General features: G+C 48.6%; 1 protein-coding gene across 2 annotated transcripts in view; it reads left to right on the forward strand.

The window, feature by feature from the left end:
- The window catches only part of LOC138511606 (E3 ubiquitin-protein ligase TRIM39-like), a 1,024,620-nt gene that overhangs the window by 518,735 nt on the left and 479,601 nt on the right, over positions 1-26,284 (forward strand). For both annotated transcript variants that reach the window (XM_069627393.1, XM_069627392.1), the window contains exon 6: positions 13,066-13,113. In XM_069627393.1, coding sequence (XP_069483494.1) covers positions 13,066-13,113 — 48 coding nt within the window. The remainder of the gene's footprint in view (positions 1-13,065; positions 13,114-26,284) is intronic.

The raw sequence follows: 26,284 nt of genomic DNA on the forward strand, positions 1-26,284 counted from the left end.
TTTTGAGGTGTTTCCGGAACCGGAGATGGTTCTCCTCGAGTTCCAGAGAGAAGCCCCTGCCGAAGAGAGTGATCTGCCACCAACTCGTTGCTTAGAGAAGCGACTAACCCTAAGGGAGTTGGAGGCAGATGAGCAAAGAGCTCGAGAAGGAAGGTTTTTAGGAAGAGAGAGTTGAAGGTATTGCGGCCCCGGACCCCAGAAGGCCTTGTGTACAATGCAGAGGGTTTTGAACTTAATCCTCGCAGCCACTGGGAGGCAATGCAGAGATTTCAGTCCTGGAGAGATACGATCCCTGGGCTTGAGGCCAAGGACAAGTCTCGCAGTCCTGTTCAGGATGAGTTGCAGAGGGCGGAGAGTGGATGCAGGCAGGTTTAGATAGAGGCAGTTACATTAGTCCAGCTTGGAGAGGACCAGGGCTCTGGAGACAGTGAGCTTCTGGGGGAAGGAGAGGAAAGGAAGAATACCTCTAAGGAGGTGCAGCTGGTAGTGTGACTCCTTAGAGACATCAGAGATGTGAGGGGAGAAGGAGAGTGCAGAGTCGAAGATGACCCCAAGGTTTTTTGCCTTGCAGGTGGGAGTGGGAGGAGGGCCAAGAGAGCCCGGCCAGAGTGCTGCAGGGAAGGCGGGAGTGGGTGTGCCGATGAGTAGAATCTCAGTCTTACTGGCATTAAGGCAGAGGTCGTTGGCAGCACACCATTCCTGGATGGCAGACAGGCAGTCAGAGATGAGGGAAGGAGAGGAGGAGGCTGAGGGTAGCCTGAAAATGAGCTGGGTATCATCCTCATAGCACTGAAAGTTGGGACAGAGAGCGGCGATGCGGTGGGCAAGGAGTGCCAGGTATTGATTGAACAGCCAGGGAGAGAGGTTAGATCCCTGGGGGACACCACAGGTAGAGAAAAAGATGTCGGAGAGGAAGGACCTAAGTTGGACCTGGGAGGGACGGTTGGAGAGGAAAGAAGTCAGCCACGCCAGAGCCTGACCAGTGATACCCAGGTTATCATGGAGACAGTTGAGCAGGATGACATGGCTCACAGTGTCAAAGGCAGAAGAGAGATCAAGCAAGATAAGAACGCAGGGGGTGTTAGAGTCGCGGTTAGTGAGCAGGTCTTCACAGATAGTGACAGCACAGTCGAAAAGCATATTATCCATTTTACCTAGAACAATTTTGTTTGGATGAAGACTGCACTATCGAAAAGGAGACTAAACAAAGACTACCTCATTAAGTATTTCCCTATTACAACATAGCTATAAATGAGAGCCTATTTTAACTATAAATGTTAGATCTGCTGCCCCCCTTCACCTAAACAGAATGTCTTTCCAACTAAAAAATGTAAGGGGTATTTTTAGTTGAGACTGGTGTAAAACAAACTGTCTATAAAATTTGGGAACACTTCTAAAGTAACTCTGTCGTAATCGTATACTGTTTTGAAGTTGATTTAAAAATGCATAAAAAGTTAACAAATAAAGATTTAAAGTCACCTTTCTGTAGCATGGCAGCATGGCATAGAGTCAGCCTTTTATGTAATTTGGTAAAAATATAATGGACTTTCCATGAATGTGTTGCATATGAGCGTGAGAAACCAGTAGATCACATACAAATACCACATAGTAGGCATCTAGAATGTCTCAAGAAATAAAGATTAGGTTGTGGAAATTGTTTGGGCCCTACGCAGGTCAGCGGGCATGACAAGGTAGTCAATGCCATAAGGAAGATGGCCCTTCATTCGTCCCCTTGTCTTATTGAGACCAGCACCAATACCTACCTAAAACCTAATATGTAAACTTTGTGACAGCACATTATTGATACAGAAGGATGGACATAATGGGCAACAGAAATCTGTAATTTATTATAGTGACATTAAATGCTCTATAGTCTATACAAGACTGGGAAACACCAAAAGATTAAGCACAACACTGTAGTTGTCCCTCCCAAGGAAGTAGAATGCTTGTAAACCATACACCATGTCACTAAATCAACAGCACAATCTTAAATTCAGTGTGGTAACACCTCTCTCTTATTTTACTCACTGCAAACAAAATAATTACCATAGCATTAAGAGGAAACAGATTTGTATGCAGTGTATCTACTTAGTCACTTAATGTAAGATTTGTGTTGCAGTAAACCAAACAAATAAATTAAACTGCACATAGAAAATACAAATACAATGCAAAACAATAAACACTTAGACAAATCAATTATACTTACCTTTTATCTCTAGATGGACCTGACATGATGTGACTTTGCATCTGTAAACAAAAAACATGCATTTACTTAATTCAGAGGGAAAACAGCACCACTCAAAATTATAAAATGTATAAAAAACCTAGCCAAACAATATAGGAGACTATCCACATGATATAAAACATGATTAAAAAATTAATATGATCAGCTCAATCATCTAACAAACTAAGTAGCAATTGAGACATATGACAAATCAGCAAAATGTACATGTACTCAATTAATACCCTGATTGTACATTACACCTTAGCCTTGCCTGCAGCCATTATAATTTACATCAAAAGCAAGTGTTGTAGCAAAAACTGCACTCTGTGATTTCGGTTTGCAACAGATAACAGAGTATGATTGTTTTCATTGCAATCCAAGGAAACAACCGACAGAATATCCCAATTGAAAAGTCTGAAACAAATCTGACCACTTACATATATATTTTCATTAAACTAATGAACAAAGCATAGTTCATTACAGCAGCTAAATAGTTGTTCTGATGACCTTGCACATGTGAGCTTTTATCAGGAGTGAATTGTCTCCCGATTGCACATCTCCATTTTCTTTGGTCAAGTGCATCATCTCTCGCTTACACATCCTCGTCCCATTTAGTCGTGTGGTATGAGTCCCTCTAATCTCCCTTCTTGGCCAAATCCTTAAGGGCATGATGACTTCAAATTGTAATACCTTGTGGCCTTTCCTGCTTCCTACTGCCAACAGACATATAAACCGTTGTAACACATTTTCAAATGACTATTCATATGCATAATGCACAACCATCAAAACAAATGTACATGGTCACATTTATATTTCTTTTACAAAATGTGTTCTTTTATCACTAATTGGGTTAACACAGACTTGCCTTTATGTTACAGACCCTGCCTTTATATTGTTTTCAAATATGGTATTAACACAACCTCTATATTCATGATACAATCAATTTCTTATTCAGTACTCAGAGAGTTCTCTTTATTAGATTACACACTTTAAAATTGTATACATTCAGGCTGCATATTTATATGGACTGCATTTTTGTTATGGCAGTGGCTATGACAACATCAATATAGCAGAAGATTCAAGACAGAATTATTATTAACAGAATGGCCCAGAGAGAATACTGAAGATGAGTTTCAGTGGATGCAGTCAAACACAGGACTTCACTTGGGATGTGTAGGGAGACAGTTCTGTTTGTTGCTTGAAAGTTACATTTCTAAGCATCACATATTATTTAGAACGCATGGGTTACTTCACTATATCTGAAATCCTCTCTGTGTTTAGTAGGAGATCAAGAAGATGTTTGAAAACATGAAGTATTAAGGTCGTCCATGTAACATGGTATATCATACCTTTTTGCTTACTTGCCTGAACTTTTCTGCTTGCCAATAAAACATTTATTTTTAACCAGGTAATTATTGTAAAGAAGGTGTCATATGTAATTATCCTATGTACCAATGTACAGAAAATCATTTCTGTGTCATCGAGGCAGCATATTTACCTACTCTCACAAAAAGTATTATTACCAACACTACTATCTGGGCTGCACTAAGTTAAGGCATACATTGAAAGTGTAAGGTTCCATTGTCCAGAGTCTCACTGGTTTCCTACTGCCAATCAAACATCAGGAGTTATCTCTGTAACACTTAAGATAAACCAGCTCAGTCCTTCAGGGGTCTGTATTTCTCACATGGTGCAGTGAGTGACCTTTTCGCATAGGCATCCTGCTCAGGGGCCAGGCAGTGTTCAGTTTGGTGGGTTCTCACATTTCTTGAATGGGCCTGTATGCTGAAATGGGCAATGTGAGCAGTTGCAGTGCCACCCAGAGTGCTTTAAGTTGAATTGCCAGTCATCTGTGAGAGGCTTTGGCCAGTCCTGGTGCTCAAGGTCATAGTGGATAGTTTGCAGGTGGCCCTACAGTTAGTTAAGTGCCTCTGAGCACTCTATGTCCCATTCAATTAGTTGAATGTCAAAAGCAAATTTCAGAGCCAAGTCCACTGCTGGGCTTTATTTTGTGCTCACGTCTGAGATAGTGTGCAGTTCGCCAAGAATTGTTCCAATATTAGTCAATTGTGCCCTAGTTATAGCCCATTGACTTTTTGCCATTGCCTGATAGACCTATTTTATCATCACATAATTGCCTTTTGTAGAAATTCCATGACACAACAACAAAAGTGGCTCCATTCCATACATACCATTTTAAATCGCTCCTCCTCCTTGTGGAGACTAAAGCTCTATTCTGAGCCAGATCAATAGGACCACCCTTTGTCTTTGACTAATTGGAAAATATGATAGTATATGAAATCCTGATAAGGGTAAATAAAACGTGACTGTCCCCAAAGAGGCATCTAATGTGGCCCATCTGTAGCCCATCTGTGCCCCATGATATCATCTTTGAATAGTGTCATATACCATAGTTGGTGGGCTGTTACGTTAGTCAGACCACAGAAATACATTACATTTGGAGTATTAGAAAGGGAAACGTGGTATAGTGAGCAAGTTACATTGGAAATTGGGAGCATTTATACACATGATATTCTGGTGTACTGAAGAGTCTGTTTTTAATGTACGTGAATGGCTTCTTTGCTTTGGGTACCATGGTAAGCGTTCAGGAGTATCTAGATATGTATGACTCTGTAATAGAGTAACTAGAGCGGCATAATCTAATATGCATTGTATACAATACCCAGCTTTTTCCAAAATGTATTTGATTTATTTAATAATGGTAAGTATAAACATTTTTATGATGGCAACAACATGTTTGTCTGTCGAATGGTTGGTTCCTGCACTAACATTGTTCCACACAAATGTATTCTTGCTGTATATAAATTAAGCTTCTGTTTGAAGTCTTTGTGACCTTTCATGGATAAGTCAATTAGAAGTGTGAGGCTTCATAAAGACGTGAGGCTGGGAGTACATTTTCTACATAGTGCTCAAGCACAGATTTTCAATGGAATACGATGTAGTCTAGGTCTTTTTTCAATATTTGAGAAAACAAGTTAGGCATTTATGTTTAGCCATGTGCAAGGCTTGTCCAGGTATATCGTAAGCCGCGCTATGTGAAGGCAAATATTGACAGTCTGAACGGAAAGGTATGGCAACAAAAGTAGAGCAAAGATCTACAACAATGGAAAAAAAATAGATGAGAATGGAATGCATTGTTCAATCATCCTAAACTGTGCAAATAATTGAAATGTACCCTTCTCCAGCATGGGGTCTGGCATGGATTCACATGCTCATGAATATTCCCCGTCGTCAGGCCGGGAATCCTCGGTAAAGAAAAAATCAGTATCAGTTTTGTTTCTGATCTGTTTTTCTCAGTAGTAACCAATCACTGGTTTCTGTGTCATACTGCCCCCAGCCAATGACTGCCCTCTACCTAAGCGCCACCTCTGGCAGCCATCCTCAGATTTTTACCGCACGCTTAGTTGTTGGGAGTCCTCGTGTTTAGCTCTCAAGCTTTTTTCGCGCTTTTTCAAAGAGAATTTCTAATTTTTCGGTCAAATAGAGCCTCAAGCTCCACCGTCTCTACATCCGATTAACGGGGATCGGTGTCGGATTTTCCTATGCCCCTCAAGGGTGAAGAGTTCGTCGAGTTACGCTTCTTGGAGGAGTCCAGAAGTTTCTGCGGCCTACCCGAACATGGCCCAGGAGAAAGGAAGCCCGACGCCCGGAAAGCTATTCAGGGTTTGCCCTGGATGCCAGCTGCAGAATGTGTTCAAGGAGGACGAGCACTCGAAATGTCTCTACTGCCTTCATGAGGACAAAACGCACGTGGAGAAGGACTGTGCGTTTTGCAGGAACATGTCGGAAAGGACCATCAGGGACCGACACCTTCGTCTCTCCAACTGGCTGGAAGGAAAGAGCCCGTCAGGTGAGAAGAAGAAGAAGAAGTCCGAGCGGTCTTCTAAGTCCTGTGAGGGCGCCCCGGCGATGGGGGCCCAACAGAAGGCAAAGCACTGCGACTCCACGGGTGCTGGGAGCGTCAAACGGTCGGGCTCCTCGGCTGCCCGGCAGGGCGCACCCTCTCCAGCGCCATCAACCACGAGCCAACGCTCTGGCTCAGGGAAGAGGAAGGCCGAGAACCCGGCGAAGCTTCTGGAGAGGCCCCGGTCGAGCTCGAAGGATCCGGCCGAGGGGGAGCGAGGCGGTGACCCTCCCCCTAAGGTGAAGGCCAGAGGCCGACACAAGGCCTCTATCGAGGAAGTTGCGGCGGCCCTGGCGCAGTGGAGGCGACCTCGGGGCCCAGAGTCTCCCTGCCTCTGTGGAGGGATGCCTCTTTCAGGCCCATCGAAAAGACCCCTGTGAAGACCCCGGCGGAAAAAGAGGGGCTGGTGGCCATTGTGGACACGGACACAGCATCCGAGGAGGAGCTGGTAGAAGTCTTAGAGGGCCTCGACGAGGGTGTCGAAGAGGCCCTTTCCCACGGGAGGGATCCGACAAAGGTGATGACGAGAGCGACGGCGGCACCGGCGAGTGTCCCAGTCACCCGCTGCTCCCGTCGCTACCGGAACCGCAGGATAACTCGGCAGCCATTTTGTTCGTGATACAACCCCTATGTTCGGAGGTAAGGACGAGATTGCCTTTACCATCGACGGAGGATCCGGAACTAGGCTCGACGGAGGAGCCAGAGCCAGGCCCGGTGGGAAGCCCCCCGAACAAGAGAAGACGGATCCATCCAGCCCCGCCTTTTCAGCCCTCGCAGCTTGCTCAACCTTTGCCCAAGTCCCCCGTCCCTGGGGATGACACGGGCACGGCCACGATGGGTACCGACGACGATGGCGGTGATGACGGAACGGAGCTCCCATCGCCCCCAGCCCGGGCCTCCCCGCCCGACGAGATCGGATCTTTCCATGCAATGATCGCCAGGGCATCCAAGCTTTTTCAGCTCTGCCCTGAAGAGAAGAAGAAGGAAGGTTTCCTTTACCAACGGCGCGAGGCCAAGAGGAAAACAGTCCTCGCCGTGCCTCTGCTGGATGACATCTGGGACGAGGGTCTCACCCTTCTCAAGAACCCGTATACGACGCCTGCCAAGAGGGATCGGTACGAGAAGAAGTACCGGGTCCCCGACGCTGCCCCTTTGTGTCATAAGGCAACTCCCGACCCCATAATCGGTCATCTCAGCGGCGGCCAAGAAGAAAGAAAGCGGGGGGGGCATCGGCCTCAACGTCAACCTCCCCGCCGGATGGTGAAGGAAAGAAGCTGGACGCAATGGGACGACGAGTTATCTCGTCGGCGGCAACAACGATTAAGGCGGCCAACGCCCTCGCGATCGTGGCCCGCTTCAACAGGGAGTTATGGTACAAGATCGCCCCCCTGTTGGACTTCCTACCGGACGACAAGAGAGCCGAGGCCCTGGAGATCTTGCAAGAAGGCGAAGTGGCGTCGGACCACACCGTTACGGTGGCAACAGACATTGCCGACACCGGTTTCCGCCAGCTAGGCAACGGCGTTTGCCTTAGACGACGAGGGTGGCTCAAGGCGACGGATTTCCTGCTTTGGACATGCCGTTTGACGGGAACAATCTGTTTGGGAAAACAGCGGATGAGTCCCTCCAAGCCATCAAGGCGGACACGGAGACAGCTAAGGCCCTAGGCGTTCTCCGGCAATGAAGGCCGTCCTTTCGCGGCCCGCTCCTCGTCGCAGGAAGCCTATAGAGGACGAGGCAAGTCGGGTGGACCCCGCCGTCATTGCCAGGGAGGCCAAGGTGGCAAGGCGTCCTTCAAGCAAGATTGAAGCGACAGCGGTGTCGGGCCCCCACCGAAGCACCCTGGTGGGAGGCCGGCTGGCGAAGTTTGTCAGCGTGTGGGAGTCCATTTCCACTGACCGTTGCGTGCTGGATGCCCTGGCCCAGGGGCACGCCCTCGAATTTCTAAAAAAATGCCCCCGCATTCCACTAGTGGCCAGGAAGGAAAATCACGTCCCTCAACTGCTATTGGAGGTAAGGGCGATGTTTAAAAAAGGTGCCATCAAGCTCGTCCCGAAGAGGCTCCGGGGCTCCGAAGTATACTCAAGGTACTTCCTCGTGAAAAAGAAGACAGGAGGATGGTGCCCCATCCTGGACCTGCGAAGACTGAACAAGTACATCAAGGCACAGAAGTTCCGGATGGTCACCCTCCAGCACATGCTGGGACAGCTGGAGGAGGGCGATTTCCTGTCGTCGTTGGATTTGGAGGATGCGTACTTCCACATCCCCATTCTAAAAGGACACCAAAAGTTCCTCAGGTACATGGTCCAAGGACGGCACTACCAGTTCAAGGCCCTCCTGTTCGGATTGAAGTCAGCACCCAGGGTGTTCACCAAGTGCCTCGCACCGGTGGCAGCGCGGCTGCGCCTGCAGGGGATCCACGTCTACCTCTACCTGGACGACTGGCTCATCCGAGCAAGGACAAGGGAGCTCGCCGTAGATCACACAGCGAAGACCGTCCAGCTGCTCACGGACCTGGGATTCTCCATCAACTTTCCCAAATCCCACCTGGCCCCGTCGCAAGTCGCACTGTTTCTGGGAGCCAAGCTCGACACAGTGGCGCGTCTGGCCTCGCCCTCGGAGGAAAGGATGAAGGCCATCCTGGGCAAGGTGCAGCGTCTGCTGGCCACGGACATGGCCAGGGTGAGGTCCATCAAGTCCCTCCTCGGGATGCGCACTCTGCAAGAGATCCTCGACGCCCGCTGGATCCAAGCGACGGGCAGCTTTGAGGACAGGATCCCGCTCAACGAGACCTTCCCACGGGCGATCCGGTGGTGGGGCACCCGCGCTCATCTGACGGCGGGCACAGACTTTCAGAACCCATCTCACCAGATAACGGTGACGACAGATGCCTCCCTGGAAGGGTGGGGAGCGTACACCAGAGAACTTCACGCGAGAGGCCTTTGGCTCCCGGAGGAGAAGCCGCTCCACATCAACATCCAGTGTTCTGGGTCCTTTGTTCCGTCCCTCAAGGGCAAGGTGGTGAGAATCTTCACCGACAACACCACCACAATGTTCTACATCCGGAAGCAGGGAGGAACCAGATCCCCAGCCCAGGATCTGTGGCATTGGGCCGTCGCCCAAGGGATGTTTCTGGTGCCCTTTCATCTGGCAGGGATAAAGAACACCATCGCCGACTCACACTGCGAGTGTGAACTACGCCAGGATCAAGTGGATCGACTCTTCCGACGATGGGGAAAACCGCAGATTGACCTGTTTGCGACAGCAACGAACTCCCAGTGCCAGAGGTTCGCCAGCAGGCTTCCCCAGCTGAGGAGCATGGGCAATGCTTTCTTGTTCCCCTGGGACGGCCTATTCCTATATGCATTCCCTCGGTTGCCGTTGCTGCTCCGACTCGTCAACCAGCTCAAGAGGTCCCGGTGCAGGATGATCCTCGTTGCACCAGCGTGGCCGAGGCAGATCTGGTTCCCGACATTCTGGACTTGTCAGCGTCCCCACCAGTCAAGCTGCTGTCGGACGCGGATCTCCTCTCCAGAGAAGGAGGCGCCATACTTCATCACGACCCGGAGTCACTGAACTTGCAGGCCTGCTCCTGCAGCACTAGAGTTTGGAGGGTACGATATCCCGGCTGACTGCAGAGAGGTTCTTGCAAAGGCCAGGGCGTCCTCAACTCTCAAGTGCTACGGACATAAGTGGAAGAGGTTCTCTGTCTGGTGCCGTGCACAGAAGATTAACCCTCTACAGATTACAGCCTCTCAAGTGCTGCCGTACCTACTGTCGCTGGCCAAGGCTGGACTGGCTCACGCCTCCATCAAGATACATCTGGCTGCGATCTCCCGATACACCAGAACCAGAGGACGGGTGTCCTTGTGGTCCCATCGCCTGGTGAAGGAATTTATGAAGGGACTGTCCCGATCGTTCCCGCCGGTGAAGGCCCCTGCCCCGGCATGGGAGCTCAACGTGGTGCTGGCCAGGCTCATGGGGGCGCCACTCGAGCCCCTGCATTCGGCACCGTTGAAGTTCCTGTCGTGGAAGACTGCGTTTCTTGTGGCCATCACCTCCGCACGACGAGTGGGAGAGATCCAGGCCCTATCCTGCAAGCCTCCATACTTGACTTTTCACGACACGAGGGTGGTGCTGAGGACGCATCCCTCCTTTATGCCCAAGGTGCCGTCGGACTTCCACCTCAACGAGCCCTTGATGTTACCTGTTTTCTTTCCGTCGCCTTCGTCGCCGGCCGAGCGGACTTTGCACTCGCTGGATGTGGCTAGAGCGCTGAAGTTCTACGTGGACCGCACCAAGAGTTTTCGGAAGACATCACAGCTATTTGTGAACTTTGGACCTATGAACCAAGGGAAGGCTCTCTCGAAGGCTTCCATTTCCAGATGGCTCTCCGGCTGCATCATGCACTGTCATCGGTTGGCAAACCGGCCGTTGCCTGGCCGTCCCAGAGCCCATTCGGCCAAAGCTATCGCTGCTACCACGGAGTTCTTCTCTGGTGTGCCCCTGCTGGACATCTGCAGGGCTGCTACGTGGAGGTCGACGCACACCTTCACGAGATTCTACTGCGTCGACCGGGATTCCAGGGAGGAGTCCAGGGTCGGCCAAGCAGTGCTGCGCAACCTGTTCGCCTAAGGTGAGCCTGGTGAGGAGGTAAGAATTGCTTAATGTTGAGTTTATGATGTAATGCTTAATGTTGAGCCTTTGCCACCTCCCGTTGGTTGTGCATGTGTGTACTGCTATGTATTCTTATATTCATGAGCATGTGAATCCATGCCAGACCCCATGCTGGAGAAGGAACAAGTAACTTACCTGTAAGTGTTGTTCTCCAGCATGGGTCTGGCATGGATTCATATGCGAACCCTCCCTCCTACCCCTCTGCGGCTCTTCACTTGGTAATACTGCCACTTTGCGTGCTACCAAATCTGAGGATGGCTGCCAGAGGTGGGGCTTAGGGAGAGGGCAGTCATTGGCTGGGGGCAGTATGACCCAGAGACCAGTGATTGGTTACTACTGAGAAAGACAGATCAGAAACTAAACTGATACTGATTTTTTCTTTACCAAGGATTTCTGGCCTAACGACAGGGAATATTCATGAGCATGTGAATCCATGCCAGAGCCATGCTGGAGAACAACAGTTACAGGTAAGTAACTTGTTCCATATAGTTCCTTTGGAGTGTTAGAATAGATTTGTTAAAAATTGTTGATTGTGGTTTTAATTAAACCTTTTCTTATTGAAATTGTAACGTATTACTTTCACAAGTGTCTGGTGTGTCTAAATGATATACTGTCATGTCAGGCTTTTGAAGCTGAAATTATAAATAAGAAGAGGAAATCAAATCAAAGACATTCCATGCATAAAATGAACATAATGTTTGCTCTTGGCTTCATAAACAAATTGTATGTTAACTCTTGAAAACTATTCTCCACACACATAATCTAGTGACTCCTGAAAGTCGGGACAGGGTTACACTATTCTGAACAATTGCTAGCATAGCTCAAGTTGAACCATATCCAGAGAAATATCACGAAACAACTTAGCTTTGGTTGTAATTCAGCATATAAACAGTGGTCTGCTTACATAGAATGTAGAAATACAATGTGGATGGAATCATTTGAAAATGTATTTGGGATACTAGCTTAGACTTCAACACATATTTTAATGCCACACGCACACGTAGTACGGGAACTAGCTGCCTTAGAACTTACAGAAGCCACATTGACAAGATGAAACACGTTCAGGGGCATTGAAGGAATATATTTCATGAAAACTACAAAATACCTTGCTCTGTTCGAGATGCCATGATCTCGGCCAGGATATCCAGAAATCTTTGTGCTGTAGATAGTAAGGAACTGATGCATGAAACCATGACCACAAACTGATAAATCACCTGAAAAATGTCATGGCAACGGATATGGCCAAGAAATCTGATGTAAATCTCAAAACACAAACTAGCTTTCTGCGGACCATGTTCAAGTGAACTGGAGACATTTCTGGGCAAAGGCGAGTGTGACAGAAACCTTCTAGTGAACTGTAGAGAGGCATTAATTAAAATATGGCAAATCCCAATATACCTGTGCATACACCTTCCCCTTAGCCCCCTTGTGAACTTACAAGATGTCTGGCTGAGAGTTTCACATTAAGGAGAAGGAATCCGGTCACCGCACAATATATCTGCAGACTTCCGTAAGCAAGCTGAGGTAAAGAACACCGGGAACCGAACAGCACTAGATCTGAGGAATAGGAGCCCAGTACAGGAGTTGTGGATCAGAAACCAGTGCTGGGGCTGAATGGCAGGGTAGTAGAGCTGGTGTTGAATAGCAAGGGTGCAGATCTTGTGCTGTAGAACAGGTGAGAAGTACTAGAGTGGGAGAGCAGGCGTTCAGAACTGTGACTGCAAAGCAGGAGAGCAGCACAGAACAAGATAATAGCAAATGTTGAATCAAAATAGAACTGGAAAGAAGGGGTGGAGAGAGTGAGAGCAGCATAACTTCGACAAAGATAAAACATACATGCAGTTGGCAATATTGCCAGGCAGCAGACAAAATCTAAAGCATAAACCGTGGTTTTCCATTCAAAAATTGCCTGGATATTTTTGTGCATGAAGTGTGTTTGCTTTGGTGGACTGCCATCCACCCATCCTTTGGTCAATGCAGCAGGCTATCTGTGCGACTGTGAGAAACATATACACATTTCCAAATCATAGCAACCTTTATGATTCGTAAACTGATACTTTTTCCAGGAGTAAGTCAAATGTAATCCAGTAATACATGAATCAACAACGCACGTGTATATGTTGTCCCTCTTTATCCTTCTCTACTTCTACAGTAAGTAATCCTGCAAACATGTGTCATTGTAAATTGCTTTGTCATATGTTTAGGCTTTAATTAATTTCTCTAAAAAAATTACTTTCAGGGTTCATGAAGAAGAAGAAAATTATGAAGAGGTTGACAGTTCTACAAAGTAAACATTTTACTACTCTTTGCATTCTGATATCTGTGCATAATATTTTCCTATGAATTGTGACACGCAAGCAAAGTTAAAACCAATGGATGGAATGACATTAGTTGTAGCACATCAACAACAAAAGCAAAAACACTTGTATTAAGGTAACATTCACCATTGATTTGTATCAATGAATATGGAGGTTACTACATGCTGCAATAACGTTCACATAATTCAGAGCTTATATACGAGCTATATCGAGCTATCTAAGACATATTTAAGTCAGCTTGGATAATTTAGAGAGCCTTTGAGATGGTGATAGCACTCAAAATAAGCTCTACATTCTTAATGGTTACTAATATATGCCATCCATATCATCATCGCAAAATGTTTTTTAAATACACCAATGGTCACTTAAAATAACTTACATAGTAATTATTTTTAAAGTGAGGGGGACCAGGGTATCCTCCCTATACCAATCAAAGGCCCATCATCCTACAGCTTGGGGAGATACCTGAATAACTTGGTAACCCAAATACATGTCCTCAGATGAGACTTTGACTTGGCCCCATTAGCCAGAACTGGATTCTTCAACCTTATTATAATGCTGACTGGATAGAACAAATGGACACTACACTAGGCTATGTGTACAGGGTATTTAATTTACAATAAAAGGTTACCACAGAACATACAGTATCATCTAAACTTTTCAGTGCCTAGTCAGTCTCAGTCTCAGGTTTATGGATTCCTGCTCATTGTTTCTCATTATCATTTAAGTCTCTCCCCTGGGTAACAGGCTTAAGGGGTTTGTATAGCCTTCTTCTGCTAGTCACTCCACTCTCACTTGAAGGTTTTGGGCCTAAGGGTGTCTGCACCATTCTACCTTGCAGTTGATTCCATCTTTGGACTGCACCTGTAGGGATTGCTGAATTCTCCTCAGAATTTAGTGGTATAAGGTACATTTTTCTGACAGGATCTGGAAGTATCATGGGGTAATAGCTCATTCCACAGTTCCAAAGAACCAGATCTTTATCCTTCTCAAGCGGTCGCTCCTGGCCTGTTCTTGTTCCTCCACATGCTCATTCCTCCTCCTATTGTGGGCTCAACCAGTGCAGATCAGGGTTATTCCCATACCCCATATCTTTGGCTCAACTGGCAGCCTTAAGCCTTACTGCTTTGTCTGGCTAGTCACTGCTCCTTTTTCTCTCCACCTCCAACTTCTTATATTCCTCTTCTACCACCGCCTGCTGTCGTACTTCATATCTCTACTGAAGTACTGATATTCACTGTCGTCCCCCTCACATTGCACCACTTCCTGCTCCTTGTGGTCACTACCTGGGCCCTGACCTTCCTTCACCTTCTCTTACTGATGTTCTTTCATATTCTTCTTCTTCTCTTCTCCTGCCACCTCTTTCTACCCCTGTAGCCTCTTTCCTCACTCCAAACTCAGGTCAACACTTACAACCTTCTCCAGTGACCTCACTCACGGGCTGAGAGACTTGGCTTATATATCTTTGTAATGCACTCCTCCACGGCAAGACTCCCAGTTAAGGTCTTGTTTGATTTGATCAATTGATAGGCAATCTGGATTTTATAGGGCCCTAAACTCATTTGGGCTCATTAATTCAGTGGGAATCTGGACCAAGTTTTTAAATGGCTGCTCTGAAATTTTGTATATATGTGCTTTGCTATGGTTTGAAGGGAGTCCGTAACCAGTTATATGCTGGTTCTCTGAAATTGGTATTCAAAATTGTCAAAAGGCATAAGGGTAAGTGATTTTGTGCCTCCACATTGTTTGTGTTCACTCTGCTCATGAAGCCATGACAGTTCTCGTCCAGTTACTCCCAGATATCTATCAACTCTTCCTAGACAAATGGAGTTCCTTTGATCACCTCCTGGGATGTCAACTTCTCTGCTCATGGTTTTGTATGCCAGAGAGCATAACCTTGTCCCAACCAGGGAACATCAAGTGTACAAGTCGATTTGTTTTGATTTCAAAAGTAAATATTCTAATATCAATAGTCTATGGCCTAATTTCTTCCCGGTGTCACTTACAGTCCCACCTGCAAAGTCTTTAGCTGCAATTACTTCAGCTCAAGTCTCATGTCAGTAGCACCCAGTTTCTTTTACAGAAACATTTGTCCAGTAACTGACATCATGGTGAGTGCAAGTCCTTTCTGCGGGTAGCTACAGCGAGGATGGCATTGCTAAGTTGTCTCAGACACATTTAGTGTAGGTCTTTGTTCTTCTTGAGTAAGTTCAATGCCTTCTTCCAGAGAGGAAGTGAACTTGGAGGGTGTCAAGGTGCTTGCTTGGGTTTTAATTACCTTCCTCGCCTTAGGGTCCTAAAACGACTCCCTCCTGGCCCCTCCTTGTTCTCCTTCTCTGTGATGATCACTTGCTGCTGTGGACTGAGCTGAGTGTGTTTCACTGTTCTAGTAGCAGATATGGACAGTCCCCATGAGACACTACTCTGCCACCAGGAGACAACACTGCAAGGTGGGTGGCTTTGTGAGTGAATGCCCAAGCATAAGACACCCTTTAAAGGGACAAAACCTTTGGGGTTGAGTAATTGTGCTTCCCTGGATGAAAGGACTGACGGAAGATAATGGTGCAGGCCAATCCTTGAGGATAACCAGGGCAGGAGAAAGCTAAGTAAGGTGGTAATCAAACCTCCAGTGTAATTGTCTTATGAAGAGGGAGAAATTGAAGCATGAAAGAAGAGGCAAGGTGAAGTGGGAACGCAAGGACAACAACATTGACATATTAGAAAGAAGGTCTGGCAAACCTGGAACATTGCAACATGCAACGTCCCGAAACGGGCTCCTCTTAAGTTCATGCAAAGAAGTGTCACAGAACAGGAAATATCCCATGGTCAGTGCCATTTTGGGTGCAGCGCAGGGGTGTGTTAGTGCCACAACCTTGGTTATTGTTCTATCCTCTCCCGCCAGTGCGCCAGCGAGGGAGAGAACATGTGGGGCCCACGGGCCGAGGCCTAGCTGCGGAGCAACATGAAGGAGGCACACACACATGGCTCGTGTTTGGCCTGGAACTGCCTCCTTGTGGTGGGGGCGGGGCTTTTATTAAACGCATCTTACGTCACCATGTCGCGGGACGTAAGCCGTACATAACATTCCTCCTTTTTTCCAACAAATTAAAAAACAACACTCTAAATACAATCATGTCAACCTGATTCAACTGAACTCTACTGTGCATTCTAGTCTAGCACAACTTATAGTCCTACCACTCATAGTCTCTTAACTTTTCTGGGGCTCCTGGTGCAGTCCTTAGGGCATAGTGCCCACATCTAGGGGCTGTCCCCGAACTCGTTTCCTGTTGCGGCTCACCTGCCTTATTTGGAGATGCCTCCCTCGGTTCCTACAACAGTCCGTCTGTCCCGTGCTCCTCGGTCGACTCCTCCTCGGGTTGTTGGTTCTCATCTTCCAGCGGCGACCCTGCTTCCTCCGAGGGCTGCTGGTCCCCATCAGTCCACATTTATTGTGGCACTCCCTTGAACCAAGATGCGTTCCTGGTGATCTGTCGCTGCCCTCGTGTGCCGTTATCATGGTTCCTCATCATTGAGTTATAGTCCAGGGACCCACGTCGTACTGGGTGTCCAGCTTCGTTTTCGAGGGGTTCTGCTTCACCAGCAATTGATCGCCGACTTGGTGTCTGGATTCCTTTGCATGTCTCTTGGTGCTCATGCGCTGATTTGCCGTGATCCTTCTTTGATTTGTGCGTTCGCTGTCGTAGGCATCTGTGCCCCTGCTTGGATGGTGTGGAATGGATGAGTTTATCACTGTCCCATACATGATGTCTGCCGGTGGTATTCCTGTGGCGCTGTGGGGAGTCACTCTGTAGTTCCTAAGGAATCGGTACAGGTCTACCCTCCATGGGCTGGAGTGCACCTGGGATAGGCGTAGCACCTTGTTGAGGGTACGCATAAACCTCTCCGCATCTCCAGTGACTTGGGGCCATCTCAGCGTGATGTGGTGGAATTGGATGTTCAGATCATCCAGGTATTTTTTTATTTCCGCCCCTTGGAAGGGTGGGTCGTTGTCAATCCAGATGCGGCGAGGTAGGCCATGGGTGGCAAATATCTTCTCCAGAGCTGGCATCACCATGTCTGCGGAGGTCGATGACACGATTTGCACCTCGGGATATCTTGAGTGGTCATCAATGGCCACTAACAGATACGTGCCTTCTTGGACCATGCAGAAGTCAACGCTGATTGCGTCCCATCTTGAGGACCCCCGCTCTGCCGCTTGTATGGGTTTGGGGTTCGGTGGTCCGCTTGTGATCTGACATGGCAGGCATGCTGTTATGAGTTGTTCTACCTTGTTGTCGATGTGCGGGAACCATACTCGGTGCCTGATCCTGGCTTTTGTCCTGACCATGCCTTGGTGACCTTCGTGAGCCAGCGCAATGACTCTGTCTTGCAGACTTGCAGGTATGACGATCCGTGCTCCTCTTAGTCTGAGTCCTTCCTTGGTGACAGACAGGTCTTGTCGCACTGGGAATATGCTCGTGAGCAAGTCTCTGGCCTCGGGTGTGCGATTGTGTATGTTTCGCAGAAAAGATTTCCATTTGCCGGAGATGATGGAGTCCTTGACAAGGTCACAGCAGGTGTCAGCGTGTGTGGCTTGTACAATATCCTCAATGCCGATTGCTCTTGGTTTCATCGTGTGCACGACCTGGCAGATGTGTTCCTCGTTTTTTTCTGCCACATTCACTTCTCTTGGCATGGCCGCTCTCGGGTGTCTGGATAGGAAGTCTGCGGGGTTGCTGGTACCAGCTTGGTATGTTAGTTCAAATTCGTATAGTTGCAGGTGTAGCAGCCACTTCCCTATCCTCGCCGGGGGGTGTGAAGAGGATCCTGTGAAAATGGGGATAAGAGACTTGTGGTACATGTGTGCCTTGAATTTTTGTCCATTTAGGTATATGTGAAAGTGGCGGCAGCCCAACAGTACCGCAATGGCCTCTTTCTCAATGTGAGAGTACTGTTGTTCAGTGGGAGTTAATGCGTGGGATGCATAGGCAATAGGCTTTGTTTCTCCTGTCTGGGCAACTTGGACCAAGATCGCCCCGAGGCCGAGGGGCCTGGCGTCAACATATAGTTCCGTCGACAGTGTGGGGTCGTAGTTGCCGTTGTGGTATCAGATGTCAGGGACGTCTTGATCTGCTCGAAGGCCTCCTGGCAGTTGGGGCTCCAGACCCATTTTGTGTTGGATTTGGTGAGTTCCCTGAGTGGCTCGGACATTGTTGCCAGGTTGAGGATGAATCTCCCGCAGTAAGTCGCCATCCCAAACAAGCTGCGTACTTCTGTGGGTGTTGTTGGGGGTGAGGCTTCTTTGATGTCCGCAACTTTTTGTGGGTCGGCTGAGACTCCAGCGCCGTTGAACACATATTCGCCGAAAGTGATCTCTTCCTTCATGAACTCACACTTCTCCCGGTGAATGGTTAGCCCTGCAGTCTCCAGCCTGCTAAGTACCATCTCGAGGCGACGCATGTGTTCTTGCCTGTCGCTGGCGTGGATAAGAATGTCATCACTGACATTGAGTACTCCCGGGATGCCCTGTATCACTTCCTGGATGGTCTGCTGGAAGACTTCGGCCACTGAGGATATGCCGAAGCTCAGTCTTTTGTATCAGCGCAAACCCAGCTGTGTGGAGAAGGTCGTGATATATATCAAGTCCCGATGGAGCTTCAGCTGATGGTTTCCCGCATTGAGGTCAACCTTGGAGAACACCTTTGATCCCGTGAGGTCTGTGATGATTTCATCAAGCGTGGGGGTGATGTGTCGTCCCCGCTTGATAGCTGCATTGGGGAGGCGCATGTCGATGCAGATCCTCACCTTCCCGGTTGCTTTGGCTTCTTAGTCACTACCATGGGTGAAACCCACAGTGTCGTCCCAGTTACTTCCTCTATGATGCGGGCTTTCCCAAGTTCTCGCAGCTCCTTTTCGACTTGGTCTCTCATATGAAACGCACTGCTAGGGGCTGCACTGATTCATCGATATGGAGCTTGATGAGTTTGCCTTTCAGGCATCCGATACCTTTGAGGAGGCCTGGGTGCTTGTCAAAGAGGCTGGCAATGTCCGATGGGTCATTTGTGTTGCATACAAAACGTATTAATTCTAGATCTTCCGCTGCATCCCCACTCAGCAGGCATTCGATGCCCGCGTCGATGACATACACCTTGGATTGTAGGGTTCGGTCGCCTCTGCTGAGAGTTGTCCGAAAGCGCCCTACCACTGGCAGTGGAGTTTCGCACCCGTAGGCGAATAGGAGCATGTCTGTTTTCTTTAGGACTGGGGGGATGTAGTTTTCGGAACATGGTCGCCGGCATAACGTTCACTGATGCCCCCGTATCGATCTTGGCCTTATATGTCCACTATGCATTTCCTTCTTCTTTGCCTTTTTGTCGACCCTGTGCTTCTGTGATCAAGTGCAGAGACTAGGTACACTTTCCTTCCTTTTCTCAGTTGTCTACTTTCTACCTCTTTTATTATGTCGCCATCGCCTTCTTTGTCGGTGGATGAGTTGGCTGTTTTGACGCGGCGGGCATTGGCTTGCTTCTTTTTCCTCTGGGCCCCTTTCTATTGTTGCGGCTGGGGGTGTTGTGCAGGCCCTGACAATCTGCAGACTCTCGCGTAGTGATCCTTCCAGCCACATGCTCCACACGTGGTTCCTTGTGCTGGGCAATTTCGCCTTCCATGACGTGCGCCTCCGCACCACCCACATTCAGCGGGCCCTGGAATCCTTGATTGCCACCGAGGTGGAGTGTTTGAATTGTTGAGGCCTTCTCTTGACTGTTGGCGGCTGGCAATTTGCGCTACTTTCGCTGCCATCGGTGTTAGCTGGAACTTCTGCAGGGTGGTGCTCATGTGTGCCGCCCTTGCGTGTGATAGTTCCCTCTGACGTCCGCATTCAAGGATTCTGGCTAGTGAGATGGCCTTTTCGCTCAACACCATCCTGCGTAGCTTTTCCGAGTGCATGCCGTTGATGACTTGGCGTCTGATCTCTTTTTCAATGTTGTCGAACTCACATGAGAGCCCGAGTTTTCTGAGTCTCGTGTGATATGCGTCGAGCGTTTCCTCTTCTAGCTGGATGGTGGTGCAGAAAATGAAAGTCTCGTAGTCCGGGTTTAGTTGTGGCATAAAATGGGCTGTGAGAGCGTCCTTTTCTAGCTGGTAGATGTCTGTGCCATCTCCGATGACGAACGAGTTGAAGATGCGTAGGACTCCGTCACCCATGTTTAGTACGACGTGTGATCTCATTTTCCTGGATGTTGTGACATCTTTGCAGTCCATAGCCATTTCAAATTTCTGGACCCACAACTGCCATCCGGGGCCCACAGATGAGAGGTCTGAATGCCATCGTGGTACCCCCTTGCGGTCGCGGTGACAGTGCTGTGGGCGTTAGGTTGGCTGCAATCCTCGATGGCATGCTAGGCCTGGGTGTGGATAGGCCTGTCGCCATGATGTGCTGAAGTATGGGCTGTAGTACAGAGCGTGCACCAAAATTTCCTCACCCCAGGGGAATTGGGAATTGTAGCTGGCGGTGCAGTGTTGCCTGGTCTGCCTGGAGGTCTGTTGGCTGGCTCCAAACATGCAGTGGCCTCAAGCATGCATCAATGTTGCGGTTCTTGTGAGAAAAGTTTATGGGTTTGATGCAAAAAATTATGCAGTTGGCCAGATGGGAGTAATAGGAGAGAAAAATAATTTTGGGAGAAAAAAAATAAATAAAAAAAATAAATATATATATATACATATATATATATATATATATATATATATATATATTTCTGAGGCTTGAGGAATCTGCTTAGATCACATGCTGTGCATAGGCCGACATCTAGTGTAAGCTGCGGCGTATTACAGTTTGTTTTTTCAAAACTCGAAAATGGGCGTCGACACAGGGCGTGCCACTAATACTATCCCTAGTGTGACGTCCACTGTACCCATGATCCCTCATGCGTCTAGGACCCTCAGATTGTTTTTTTCCGCCGTACTGGTCGGAAGCATCCCGCGGAGTTCCCTGGCCTTAGCCATAATTTTGCAAAATATCTTAATATTTCCCCATTTTCTCTACCCCAACGTCGAGTCACCGAACTTCGACACTCGACGCCGGCCTGGAGAAGAAAACAACCGTCGAGAGCTGCACGACGGACTTGGGCCTCGGAAGGCCTCTGGCCTCGGCCCGGGCCTTGGAAGGCCTCTGGCCTCGGCCCTGCAAGTAGGGAGAGTGGGGTTTGGTACATACTCTACAGTCTATATATATAGGTACATTTTCTTATATATTCCTACACACACTAGCCCGCTGCTACAGGGTGCGTATGGAGGGTACCCCTTTCCAATTTTGCCCCAAGTGCAACCGCAAGTACCGTTGGGTTGACAGACACGCCACGTGTAACCTCTGCTTGCCGAGGGACCTCCCCAAGGCGAACTGCAGAGCGTGTAGTCGGTTTAAACCGAAGACCCTAAAGGACCGTTCGATCAAACGTTGGGCCCACCACGCCAGGCGACAAGAGGCCATGGCAACGGAGGGCGCCTTCAGTGATGGCAGCGACGCTGTCCTTTTGGACGGCGAGGGCAACGTGGCGTCGAAAGACAGCCAAGCGCAAGTCTCCAACCTCGGAAGGTTGTCCGGCAGGGCAGCTATGGGGAAAACCCCCGGCGACACGAGCGCTACCCACAGCACTAACACTAAACACGCAAAGTCCAACCGAGACTCGACGCGCACGTTGAGTTCTCGGAAAGAGGCGCACAGAGAACGGTCCACAGAATCGGTGTCCTCTGGGCATTCTCGTTCAAGATCGCTGCATGACACCAGGCAACATCCACTGTTGCCAAAAGTGCCTCGCTCCCTAAGGTAACGGAGGTTCGATCGTCGGAAGACGAAGCCGACCTCTATCCCCAGTCCGCACTCCAGGAGTCAGCGTCAGCAGACCGCGTGACAGCTGCTCCTGAATCCAGACCTCCACACTCTAGAGATAGGGACACTACCCCTGAATTTTGATGTCAGACGTCGAAAGGCTCCGAAGGAGCGAAAACACCAGGGAAACACTCTTCCACCCACTGGGAGGGGGGAAAACAGCAGAAGAAGCATCTCAACCTTCTTCTACACCACAGAAACTGACAGACAAGTCACAGTCTTCTACACCACAGAAACAGACAAACAAGTCACAGTCTTCTGTTAATTTACCCAAGACCCCTGCACAAGGCCATAGGTCCAGTCAGGATAGAACAGGGAAACTCTCCCAGGAAAGATAAATCCCCAGCTCTAAGGAATGGTCTAGTGAGGACATAGACAGAGTTATGTCTAGGATGTCATCCCTGGCAGACTTCTATGCCAATAATCCTGAGCACTTCCTCTCCTGGCGGGGCTACACCCTCAGGGTCTAGGGACCCGGTACCCCCAAGTAAGAAATCCCGGGTCGAAGCACCAACACAAAGTCGGTCTTCGGACCCCTTCTGTATACAGCCTTGCTCTCGATATAATGAGGATCCACTTTTGATTGAGGATCCAGATTTGGGCACGTTGGGAGACCAAACTGGGAGGGACTGCTATGGGGATGACGAGTGCCAAGAGGAGGACAAGAATGACCCAGAAACCTACAGGGTAGACTCCCCAGTAGACAAAGAACCTCCGGTTACAGACTCCCCAGTCGACAACCAACCTCTCCTGAATGAGGTGTTGTCCAGAGCGCCAGAACACTTCCGCATAGATACCCAGGAAGCACAGGAAGAGAGGGATTTTGCCGAGGAGCTAGTAAAAGGAGACCTGTTGCCCAGGCCATCCCTATTCTCAAATCTATACAGAGGAGAATAGACCCTTCCCTTCTAAATCCCAACCTCACCAGGGCAGTAAACCCCAGGATCAAAAAACTATTCAGGGCAGCCCAGTCAGACCCGCTGTACATAAGGGGGAAACTGAAACCGGACTCCCTGGTAGTGACAAACACCCGAAAGAGGGTGGGAACGCCCCTATCATCGTCTGAAGCTCCCCCCAACAAGGAGAGCAAAAATATCTATGGTTTGGGTAGAAAGGTAGCCTCCACTTCCGCCTACCAGGCAAGGATTGCCAACTCCACCACCCTACTTGCGAGTTACAACTGCCACCAGTGGGAACAGGTCGCGGCACTCATCGACTCCGCCCCGGAACCTTTAAAAGGCCAGTTGGCACAGGTTGCGTCAGAGGGAAGAGCCGTGTCCGGTTGCATCCTTAAAGCAACCTTTGATGCCGCGGATAATGCCGGCAGACTGATAGCAGAGAGCACTATTATCAAAAGACATGCTTGGTTAAGACAATCTGGGTTCAAACCCGAGACACAAGCATCTTTAATAGACAAGCCGGTGGAGCCTGATATACTGTTTGGCAAGGCGGTAGAGGACGCGCTAAAAAATGCCAAGGATGAGTACGAGACTCTCAAATCCCTGGGCCAGTTAACCAACAAACCCCCGAATCAAAGAGGCAATGGCAATTTTCGTCGCCCACGCGGCCAAAATTCCCAAAGAGGCTCCAACTATTCCCAGGGGCAGGGTACACCATGGAACAACAACAACCAGCAGTCTACCCAGGGTTATGGCAGGGGTAACAAAAGAGGACGTGGTAAGGGTAGAGGCAGCCCCAATAGAGGCGGTGGCACGCTTCCCCCAAAACAGTGACGTTCCGTTCAGGGTCCCTTCTCACTCATCCCCAGTAGGGGGACGCATTTCCAACTTCACCCAAGCTTGGGAAGGGATCACATCAGACAGATGGGTGCTGTCCACAGTGTCCGCAGGATACTGCATAGAACTGTTAGAGCGTCCCCGAAACCACCCTCCACAACAAAAAGTACATTCATTAGACCACCAGAAGATCCTCCTCGAAGAGATCGCCAATCTTCTAGCAAAGGAACTCGTCCCGGGACTCCAGGTAAACAAGGGTATTTATTCAATTTACTTCCTTGTGCCAAAAAAAGATTTGACAATGCGCTCAGTATTGGATTTACGGCCTGCAAACAAGTATGTCAAGCCCCAAAAATTTCGCATGACTACTCTCCAAGAGGTAATCCCCCTCCTAAAAAGGGGGATTACATGGCAACATTGGACATGAAAGATGCCTATTTTCATATTTCCATGTTCCCAGCGCACAGAAGATACTTGCGCTTCAAGGTGGACAGTCAGCACTACCAGTTCAAGGTACTGCCCTTCGGGATAGCCTCGGCTCCAAGGGTATTCACCAAAGTACTGGCGGTGGCGGCGGCACACCTATGCAGGGAGGCAATCCCAGTGTACCCTTACCTGGATGACTGGCTCATCACGGGGGAGACCCCAGTAATTTGCAGAACAAACATTCAAAGAACGATCGACCTCCTCTTCGAATTAGGTTTCTCCATAAACGGGAAAAAGTCAAGTCTGATGACAAGCACCTCCAAACAGTTCCTAGGAGCTGTCCTAAACACACAAGAGGGGTTGGCTTTTCCATCAGAGGAAATAATTCGGAATATACTGCTGCAAATTCCGCAATATCAGGCCGGTCGCCAGAAAACGGTACGCAAAGCAATGCGTTTGCTGGGCATGATGTCGTCATGTATTTACCTGGTCCCCCACGCGCGCCTGCACATGCGTCCCATGCAAGAATGGTTGGCTAAACAGTGGTCTCAGGCAAGTGGTCAGTGGGACGATCTAGTGGTCGTTTCGCCAACGCTTGTACAAAGCCTTCACTGGTAGACAAGAGAAAATATGTCCAAGGGGAAACCCTTTTACGATCCCGAGATACAGGCGGTAGTCACAACGGTTGCATGCCTGTCAGGGTGGGGAGCACACCATCTCCACCACACAACTCAGGGTCTTTAGTCTCACTCAGTGGCCAAGAATCATATCAATCTGCTAGAGCTTCTGGCAATATTCAGAGCGCTTCAGGTGTTCGAGCCCTACCTGTTGAACCTGTCAGTGCAGATTCTGACGGACAGCACAACAGCCATGTTTTACCTGAACAAGCAAGGAGGGACTCGTTCGCCAAATCTGTCCAAGCTTGCCCAGAAAATATGGATATGGGCACTCAGACGGAACACTCAGACGGAACATCTTCCTGTAATCTCAACATGTTCCAGGGGATCTCAATTCTCTGGCAGACGCTTTGAGCAGAGATAACCTCCCAGAGGAACACGAATGGTGTCTACATAGAGAAATCGTAGAAGATCTCTTCTCTCAAAGGGGTTTCCCCACTATAGACCTATTCGCCACAAGCGAAAACAGGCAGTGCCCAGGATTCGCATCCAGGTTCCCCCAACCAGACTCCCAGGGGAACGCCCTGTGGATGAACTGGTCAGGGATGTTTGCGTACGCTTTTCCACCAACACCTCTAATCAGGAAGGTGGTCAACAAGATGAACAGAGAATCGATGACGCTCGTCCTAGTTGCTCCCATGTGGGTGAGACAACCGTGGTACCCACACTTACCCAGACTAGCGGTGTGCATACCCATCAAACTCCCAGGCTAGTTCAACCTACTGTCCCAGCACCAAGGTCAGAAAGTGCATCCTCAACCCAACTCAATGAATCTGGCAGCATGGCTCCTGAGGTCATAGAGTTTGGACATCTCAATTTACCGCAGAGATGTATGGACATCCTAAGAGAATCTAGGAAGCCAAACACGAGGCACTGCTACTTTGACAAATGGAAGAGATTCGTTATCTGGTGCCAGAATAAGCAAATCAACCCAAATCAACCCAGCTGATTGCACACATTCCACAATTGTCACATACATGTTCCACCTGCTGGACGCAGGGTTGGTTTTTAACTCACTGAAGGTACACCTGACAGCGCTGTCAGTATATACCACCTCCCATAACAAGGTGTCGTGGTGGAAAGTACCAGTGATTAAAGCATTCATGGAAGGAGTAAAGAGACTTCACCCTCCAATTTCAAACCCACCACCAGGATGGGACTTTAACGTGGTGCTATCTAGACTCATGGGCCCCCCATTCGAGCCCATGCATAAATCAGTCTCAAACACCTGACTTATAAAACGTCCTTCTTAGTAGCAATTACATCTATAAGAAGGGTCAGTGAAATTCAGGCTCTGTCAGTGCAGGATCCTCTCTTTACGGTTCATAAAGATAAACTGGTTTTACGTACACACCCTAGGTTCTCACCTAAGTTTGTTTCTAAATTCCACGTGAACCAGTCCATCAAGCTTCCG

This window comes from Ambystoma mexicanum, chromosome 6p (assembly GCF_040938575.1).
Source record: "Ambystoma mexicanum isolate Mex_15411 chromosome 6p, UKY_AmexF1_1, whole genome shotgun sequence".
Taxonomy (NCBI): Eukaryota; Metazoa; Chordata; class Amphibia; order Caudata; family Ambystomatidae; genus Ambystoma; species Ambystoma mexicanum.